The 8,984-nt window shown below is 37.3% G+C and overlaps 1 protein-coding gene across 2 annotated transcripts; it reads right to left on the bottom strand.

The window, feature by feature from the left end:
- Positions 1 to 5,205: 5,205 nt before the first annotated feature.
- On the bottom strand, positions 5,206 to 8,898 carry LOC117161016 (putative glutathione-specific gamma-glutamylcyclotransferase 2). Of its 2 annotated transcripts, XM_076618159.1 has the most exons (5): positions 8,627 to 8,898; positions 7,750 to 8,065; positions 6,425 to 6,460; positions 6,047 to 6,309; positions 5,206 to 5,953 (listed from the first exon to the last, which is right to left on the bottom strand). In XM_076618159.1, exons 2-5 carry the CDS (start codon positions 7,912 to 7,914, stop codon positions 5,677 to 5,679), a joined length of 741 nt encoding a protein of 246 aa, XP_076474274.1. In that variant the 5' UTR covers positions 7,915 to 8,065; positions 8,627 to 8,898; the 3' UTR covers positions 5,206 to 5,676. The 2 variants fall into 2 exon arrangements, with proteins under 2 accessions (XP_076474274.1, XP_033198121.2); XM_033342230.2 differs by having other exon boundaries at positions 7,750 to 8,898.
- Positions 8,899 to 8,984: the final 86 nt, after the last annotated feature.

Raw genomic sequence — 8,984 nt, 5'->3', positions numbered from 1 at the left:
CCAACAATAATAATTGGACAATTACGATTACAACAATAACGATAAAGAAATAGCCGATATCGGATAACGACAAAACATTTTATTTCACCTGTTTAATGTTTAATTTTAAAGGAGCGTACCGCAACGATTTTTCACCCACGATAGCCTCTAACGATCGACAAAAGCGGAAGAAAATAAATGCCTAGGACAACAATGGAGATACGAGGCGTTGTTGCGTGTCGAGGTGATCGTTCTGATTAAGTTTTCACACCGTCTTAGAAATCGTGCATTTTCAATCAGCCGTGTACAGCCTTGGCCGTATTCCGATTTCAATAGTCCGTTGAAAAGAATTGAGATACGTACGTGCGATTGAACGTAACGCGTGGATTCGATTACGATTAAGAGGATGCGCCAGCTAACGCGTCTGTTCCATGTGCCAGAAGAGAAAGGATTTTACTTGATAAAACGAGCGGATCGCAAAAGGAGGCTGGCTGCCGCCTTATTGCCAGCCACCGGTCTCACGGTCGGTAAAAACGGCCCGCTCTTGTTCCACGATACGATGAATAATTGATTCGTAGTTTCACTGTTTCGTGGGTTACGTAACGATAAGGGAGCATAATTTCATTACTTATGGATAATCGATGTGTAACGAGAGCCGTCACGTTTAAATCGTTGCGCCGTAACACAGCAACCAGCCAACTTTCATTCATCCGTGAGATTTTCTTTTCTACAACTGGCTTTCTTGCATTTTCATCTATCGAATATGTACCGTCTTCTTTCGTCCAACACTTTCAACCGGTCGCTTAAATTAACACTTTACCGACCGCTGGCGGTTCAACAGCATACGCACGTCCGACCGGTAGTTCAGGCGCAGATTTTCCCTGGCGCCGGGGCTCTGTTTCGGTTTAGACTCTCCAATACCATTCTTTTCGTTCACCGCGAATGGTACGTTTTTCAAATTGTTAGAAAACTGTGGGAGCTTACAAGGCAACGCAACTGACGCAACCGAACAAGGCACCTTAGTACCGAATAACAAATTACTGCCCGAATAATGAGAAAGATCGTCGACAACGAAAAGCCGATTAATAGACTATTGGTCGGTAAGCGTCGGCGACGAAAAACCGATTAATCGGCTATCAGTCGGCAAAGTGTTAAGACAGAAAAGTTCATTGCTTTTGAGAAATCTGGTGACTAAAATGTTTGCCGTGTTTTTCGAAGAATCGTATTGGTAAAATTGAAAATTTCTAAATTCGTTAACGCTTTGACTACCACGTTGGTCACACATAACCGACCGCGGTTTCACCTGTGACTCCACGGTGGTCAGTGGTGACCGGAGCGCTTGAACTTTTTACAATTGTAAAAATTGAATGAAAATTGTCAGTTGGTGCATTTTAAAGTGCCCCGTTGGACAATTAAACGTTTTTATTGGAACATCAATAAAAAAAAAAATGAGGACAAATCTTGCATCTAACGGTGCACTGTGTTGAAACGCTTTAAATATAAATGTGGCTCATAAATACAATCTGGACAATAGGTGGTCACCTTTTTGGTCCGATTCTTAGCAATTTTTGGTCCTAACTGTTCAACATTTTTTTTATTGAACTCTCTGGAAAATTTTCGTGCCAGGTACGCTTGCCCTTCTTTCTTCTGCATTTCGTGTCACAATCTTTGTCGAATAAGTATATTTGACGGCTCTGGCGAATGGCACTGTGTAAGGTGCGTTGCGAGTGCCATTCTAAAACCTGATACCTCGATTTTTGTTTTTCTTGCTTGTTTATAGAGTGCCATCGCGTTTGAAATTAATGCTTTTAACAATAACTGTAAAGCTAATTTTATATACCAGTTGAGGGTTCTTCTACGTGGTGTAGAATATGCTACCGTTTGATCTGATAAATCTACAGCACATTTTCCTCTGTTGTAATCTACCACTACCATTGGTTTATTACAAACATAATTCTTTTTTTACCTCTACCATTTCAGCCGAATGTTTCGTCGGAATCATAAAAATGTCACGCTTGTCTCTCCACCTTACCATTATATATAGAATGAGCAAATAATACTGTTCACTAATATCTTCTACACGTTTCAACAATGTATTCTCGACGTTTTGCTTACGACGAAATAACGAATGCGAATGGTTTGTTGAAATAAACGAAGCCTTGTTATAAGACGTCGCTATCAACTGTTACCAAGGCGTCACGGTGGTCACCCGTGACCACCAATAAGATAAACGGTCCATTGGAGAAGAACGTTGTCTTACATCATCGATTTATTATTATTTATTATTTGCCATTATATGCTTTGAATAATAAAAATGTAATACGGCGTGGCAGTCAAAGTGTTAATTCGTATTGTAAATCAAGCGTAGTAGTACACTGTTTGGAAGAAGAAATGACGCGGCGACGGTAACTTTTTAGTCGCGAGTACTTGACACAATAACGTGACGGAAATCGTCATACCGCTGACAAAACGTGTCGTGCTTTACGCCTTTTAAACCGGCCCACGGCCTCGTCACTTTTTTCTCTCCTTTTTAATGGCAGCTAGTTTTCAGAAAAACGCGCGGGAAAACGTGCCACCAAGCGAGTTAAGCGTCTATTTTATCGTTGCGGAAATCCAACGACCATGAAGAGCTAAGGAAACAATATCACTGTTCAATTGTAATACTGCATAGAAATGATCGTCCTATGACATTGGCAATACTTCGTTACGTATAGCCCAACAACTTTCTAATCTTGCGTATTTTATTTGTTTCAGGCTGAAATGTAGCAGGTTTATGCGGATTGCATCGTATCGAAATTGCTCGTGGGTGGTTGAAATCGATGCACGCTCCGAATATCTGTCGTGCACGATAGAAAAGAAAAGAAACACGCGTTTAATGACCGTGACGAGCAATATAACCGTATTCGACTTTTCCGCACCAAGGCAAACTTACGGAGACCATTTGCCAACGGAAATATATTTTCGTTGTGGTCAGCCTCGGACCATCCTTTTGTGCAACGAAAATTTGTAATTCGCTAGAATATATTGTTGTATTAAATCGATACACCAGAATCGTACAGATGCTAAAATAAAATAGTGGAACGCTGCCATTGAATATACATGGCAAAGAGAATACTCGTCCCGATGAAAATCTTTCTAATTCGTCGTTTGCCATTACATGGCCATTTAGAGTTTCAGAGTTTGCAATAAAATTCGTGGATTTCGAAGTGTGCGGTAGAAAAGGACAAGAAGACTTTTGAAATTGTCCAGAAAGTACATTAATGGAATTACAGGACAGCATATACGTAGCCATGAGTAACGTTATCCCTGAGATACCTGGCTGGCTTTATCGTCACGATGCGTGACGAACGTTCGTTTACGTACGTTCCGTAAGCAGCTTCTCCAGTCTTTCTCCCTACGTCCATCGTCGGGTTGTCCGGAAAACCAGGAACTCTGCGAACCGCGTAAAAATATCATCGTACGTGGTGTAGTTGGTACCGGTGGCCTTAGAATTCCAAGTGATTCTCGTTAAATTGTAAACTCGATGGACCTGCTTTTTCACAGACCGTCCATTACTACGTTGCGTCTCGTCATATTTCGAGGTCAATGGTCTGAGATTCGCGAGTTTGTTGAAATGAAACATTCTTCGATTATCGATGATTTTGGATGGCGATCGTGAAAGATTTACCGATAGAAATGTATATATATATATGTATAGGGTGGTTGGTAACTGGTGGTACAAGCGGAAAGGGGGTGATTCTAGGCGAAAAAAGAAGTCGAAAATATAGAATAAACATTTTTCGGTTGAGGCTTTGTTTTCGAGAAAATCGACTTTGAATTTTCGCTCGGTACGCGTGCGGTACGTTATAACGGATCTCGCTGTAGATCGTTGTCTCGATGGAAAAATTAAAAAAAAAAAAAGAAAGAATTAAAAAAGAAAATTTTTATTCTATATTTTCGACTTCTTTTTTCGCGTAGAATCACCCCCTTTCCGCTTGTACCACCAGTTACCAACCACCCTGTATATATATGCACTTATACAAGTATGTTGGTATTAGGAAGTTTTAAATTGAGGAGATATAACGTTTCCACGGTTCGGTGTTCTTCATTTGATTAATTATTTGCGAGATCGCCAGATGATTTTCGGGCTACTTATTTCGAAAAAGAAACGACGAATTGTCTGTGTAATAAATTGGACAGAATCCGCACGAAGAAGTTAACAACTCGTACAGGAGCCAACTCGAGCGTGCACCCGTACACGCTTCGTTTCGCTGAAATAATAACGAAGATCTTCGAGGCCCACCACGCCGTCACGGCGTAACCAGGAATTCCATGCTCCCTTTTCCTCGTATTTTTACCGAAAATTATGAAAATCATGCGCGCAGATGTTTTCTTCAGTTTGCGCCCTCGCAAGTAATTTCAATCAATTACAAATCATAGTTGCGACATCTTATTATACATTGGATGTGTATTGAAGGAACAAACATATTTTTAAAGACGGCATAAAAAATAAAAAGAAAAAACTGCGTACAAGTTGAGTGTACTATGTGTTGCTTTGGTTTAATCAGATGTAGAATTGGGCTGAAACATAAATTAAAATATTCTTTAGTTTATTATATATGGAAATTATTTAAAATTAACTAAAAGGAAAGTCATGTAAAATAATATGGTAATTGAAAGTTCAACCAGCGTTCCATATCAGAAATATTCAATTTCTATCGTATATGTATAGTATATCAATTCTTTTAAATATATCGTGTCATTTTTAGAACGATACAGGCCAGTAAAAATTAATTGAAAAATATTACAATTTAAAAGAATGTGATATAATCGTAAAATTGATATTTTATCATCGATATTTCACTCTTATCAATTTGTTATTATCGATGTTTGTTTCTGTTCCAAAAATTAGGTATACGGAATTATTATATAGTATCGTGTAATTTGAAGAAATTCAAATTTCTAATTTCTGGAATAACTATGCGTAGAAATTAATGATTTTTGTCGAAAGTCGATGAAGAAGAAATTTTATATGTAGTTGTTACCAACAGGACATAATTGTAGATCGTGACATACCATTTGTTGATTTTCCTTCTTGTACCTTTGAATGATATGTCGTTTCTACTTTATCGACTGAAGTATAATTTTATTTTTCAGATGGTACCACTGCGCGATTACTCTTCGACTGCTTTCCCGATTATGAATATGCAGTATAATTAAGTTTAGGAAATGCAAGGAACCACGTACTTAGAAAACGAAATATCCAGTAATATATTTAAACATTATCTCTTTCATAAATCTTCGTTCCATGCATTCGGATACAAAATTAGTTACTAACTTATAATTTAAAAAATTGTAGGAAGGGACATTTGTCCTATGCTTGCGCTTTTTACGATTAAGGCACAATTGCTTTCGAAATAATATAATCCTAAATAGTTTCCAGCATATTTAAAAATAAAAGTGTGATATTCGTACCTGCAAATATATTTTACAATATCAAGCTGCCAGAATATGACTTTCATTATGCTTAAACTATTCGTATCACAGTCAAGCTATTCAAGAACAATAATTATTCAATATACATATGTTCTCGAAAGATACGAACGTTTTTACACAAATTGTCTACGAAGAATATTATCTTATTATCATTAATTACATAAATTCTCCGCTTCCCGGTCCAAGCATTCGATAATTATTGATATAAATAGGAAATGCAGTTTACATTTTGAGGCAACGCAAAGTCTTATCAGGTACTTGAAGAGTGAATTGGAAGGAATTTTTCCTGAGATTATTGGTTGAGTTATTGGTGACTAAGTCACTGTCATCCTTGGCATCGATCTCGACGTCCTCCAGGTCGATATTGAAGTCTCGCTTGCCCATTAACGTATCCAGACACATGTTCGTTTCCTTTATCCTCGAACGTACTAATAATTCCAATGTAAACAAATGCTCGTCGTGGGCTTCTGGTAGATAACGATGCATAAACTCTGCTAATCTGTACGTGACATATGGAATAAAATTTCAAGAAGAATATAAATTGCCGATTTAAAAATTACAACTGAATGATGTCATTTATGGTGAAACGAACCGTAAAAGATACTCGACGTTATGTCCATTCGGGCCGGAACATTCAGAAATTTGCTTAGCGATCTTCTGAAGCGGCGCCTCACCGAGCCAATGTTTATTCTTGTTGGTAGCAATGTAAATGATGACTGGAAAGCTCTTGTTTCCTTCACGACTATAAAACGTGGCAATCGTCGTCATATATCCCCCTAAAGTACACTCACGATTTTCCAAGTAAGGAAATGCTGCAGTGTCTTGAACTTGGAAAGCCCGGCCGTAAACAATGCCCTGTGAGTAAACAGAATTCACGTAGTTTGTCGTAAAACAAAATCACATAATATAAGAAACAATGAAAATGAAATGTTTTAGAAGGAAGGACGTTTTAGAAGTAAATAATATTTACCTCTTTTTCCTCGACCAGCGTCGCTACTCGTCCAGGCTGCAACAAAAATAGGGTAACAAATTACTAAACAAACAACTGATAACTTCGATTACAACGAAATAAAGGAAGCAACGAGTAAGAGTTTTTCTATTTCACGATGGCATGACGCAAACACATAACGCGAACAAAGAAGGAAATCGTGTAGTCGCGAAAGATATCACTTACTACAAGTTGTAACTGGTTTCACGTTAATCGACAGGCAACCGCAACGTGATATCAAGAGAAATTCTCGTTTGATAAATCTTGTCTATATCCATGATAGTAAAGGACATACGATGGACTGCAAGAAGTCGAAAATATCAGAAGAAAACGCTTGTATATATTTATAATATATAAATAATATTGTATAGAAATAATATTGTATGAATTAGAGAAATTGGAACGGCAGGCTCATCAGGTGAAACTGTACCCGATTTTTATCAATCTTAATGGAAGCATCCGTAAGTACTTACTGGAGCGTACTCGCACCGCTCCTACAAACATTATGCTCTACCGGATATTTCGGAGAATTACCGCCTGTTAAATATTTTTTATATTACAATTCTGATTAGGTAATCGAAAGGACAAGACTAAAAAAAGAGACGAAATCATTTTTCTGAAAAAATCTTCGTCAAATATTTTGGACTATATATTTACATTATACTATTCATTAATTATCGTAAACACATTTATTGTCAAACGAAAGTGCAACTTTGCCATTTGGCGTGGAAGTCTGCCAGATCTTTGTGAAAGAATTCACGTGTTGAATTCATGAACAAGAAAATTAAAGGTATAAATAGAACATGTGAAACGAACATCGTGCGAAAAACTCGATCTGTCGGAGAACTTGATTCAAAGCTGAACTGATGTGGCCAGTTCGGCGCAAATATTTATTCATAAATGTTCAGTTTATTATAATATTATCTTATAGTGCGTAATAAAATATTTCGAAACTGTGTGACACACATCAGCATATTTTAGGACCGGATGAAGCGTGACAAATTATTCAAATATAATTATTTTATTTCTAAATGCGAACGTCTGCAGTGATTTCACCATGTAGAATGATTTTTACGCATATATGTAGAAAAAGCTTCACAACGTGGTATTAATATGCCGTAAACATTGCTTCTTACGTTACTGAGATGGTGAAACTCGTAGCCGAAATGTGTTTACACTTTTTGCAGAACACAAATAACAGTAAACATTTTCGAGAAACTATAGACATTTGACGAATTCGCTTTGTTTGGCCAAAGGCCGAAGGCCAAAGAAAGGAAGAGATGGGAATGCATTCGTCAGAGACTTACCTTTTCTATCGTCCCACGATGAGTCGTATTCCCTTGCCAAAATCTTCTATTGAATCCCTTAATGTGTCCCACAGCGCTTCTTTTGTATTTAAAACCTGGATGCCAGCACAAAGATCCATATCCAAACACCCACAGAAAATTCTCATTGTTGTTCCTAGCTTCCATTTTATTTAGGAATTGAAAAGGGCGGAAGAGTTTCTAGCCAAGTGTAGTTTCTTTTTCGAATGGGTTGTTTAATTCTATCTTTATGTTCAAACAAAGCATATCCCTTGCAATTTTGTTTGCGTATCTTCTTGTTTCGGTAAGTATTTCGATTCTATTCCAAAATAATTTTGTGAAAATATTTCACAGTTAGTCCTTAAATATTTTACCCTCTACGTCAATGTATGCATCTCAATTTACTATTTAACTATTTGAACGGACAATTGGTCAACTTCAGGTACGATTTACGTTTAAAGCAATTTCAACATTCGAAGCCTTCACATTCGCATATTTTACTTAATTTACATTATCGTAGAGGAAAAACGAAGAGATAAGAACATTAGTCGTCCGTTTTCTACTTTATCATTCGAAATTGTAACGTAAGAATAATTGATTTGACAAGCGCAGCACGTGGCTCCAGTGTGCTTTTACCCCAATGACTGGCATGTACTTTAAAGCTCGCTGTCAAGACACTCACTCCCACTATAAAATTCTAATTCACATGTTGCCTCCCACTTTCGCTTGGTGATTTTACAGGATTATTATCCTATTCATCTGGTCAATCATCGTATGTCTCGGTTTTTCGCGTCGGTTTTTCAATATCACCCGTGCCATTTTTCAATAATAAATATCTAAATCTTTATCTAAAGCATCGTGAATGATTTTAGTTAATTACCTTATCCAAATCTTATGATCAATTAGTCGGATCTTCGTTGAAATTTTACTTGATCGATACTTTCTTCGAAGTGTCGTATATAAATTGACAATTTGGTGATTAATCTTTGTGACTGTTGAATATATAGAAATCTTTGAACTGCTTGACTTGATCTTTGCAAATGTTTCATTGGAACTTTCACGGTTTAAATCAACAACAGACATTGACAAATTTGGAAGATCCGAATGCAACGTATACACCACACGAATGCTTGACCGAGACTGCCGGTCGTCGGGCGTATACTCTTACTAGTCTTGCTAAAAGGAGATAGCATTATGCTGACGGAGAGGAGTATAGGCGACCGTTATTAGTGAGAAAG

Source organism: Bombus vancouverensis, chromosome 4 (genome assembly GCF_051014615.1).
Source record: "Bombus vancouverensis nearcticus chromosome 4, iyBomVanc1_principal, whole genome shotgun sequence".
In the NCBI taxonomy this organism is placed as follows: domain Eukaryota; kingdom Metazoa; phylum Arthropoda; class Insecta; order Hymenoptera; family Apidae; genus Bombus; species Bombus vancouverensis.
Note: the sequence above shows the minus strand (reverse complement) of the source record. Positions and strands in the feature narration are given on the sequence as shown.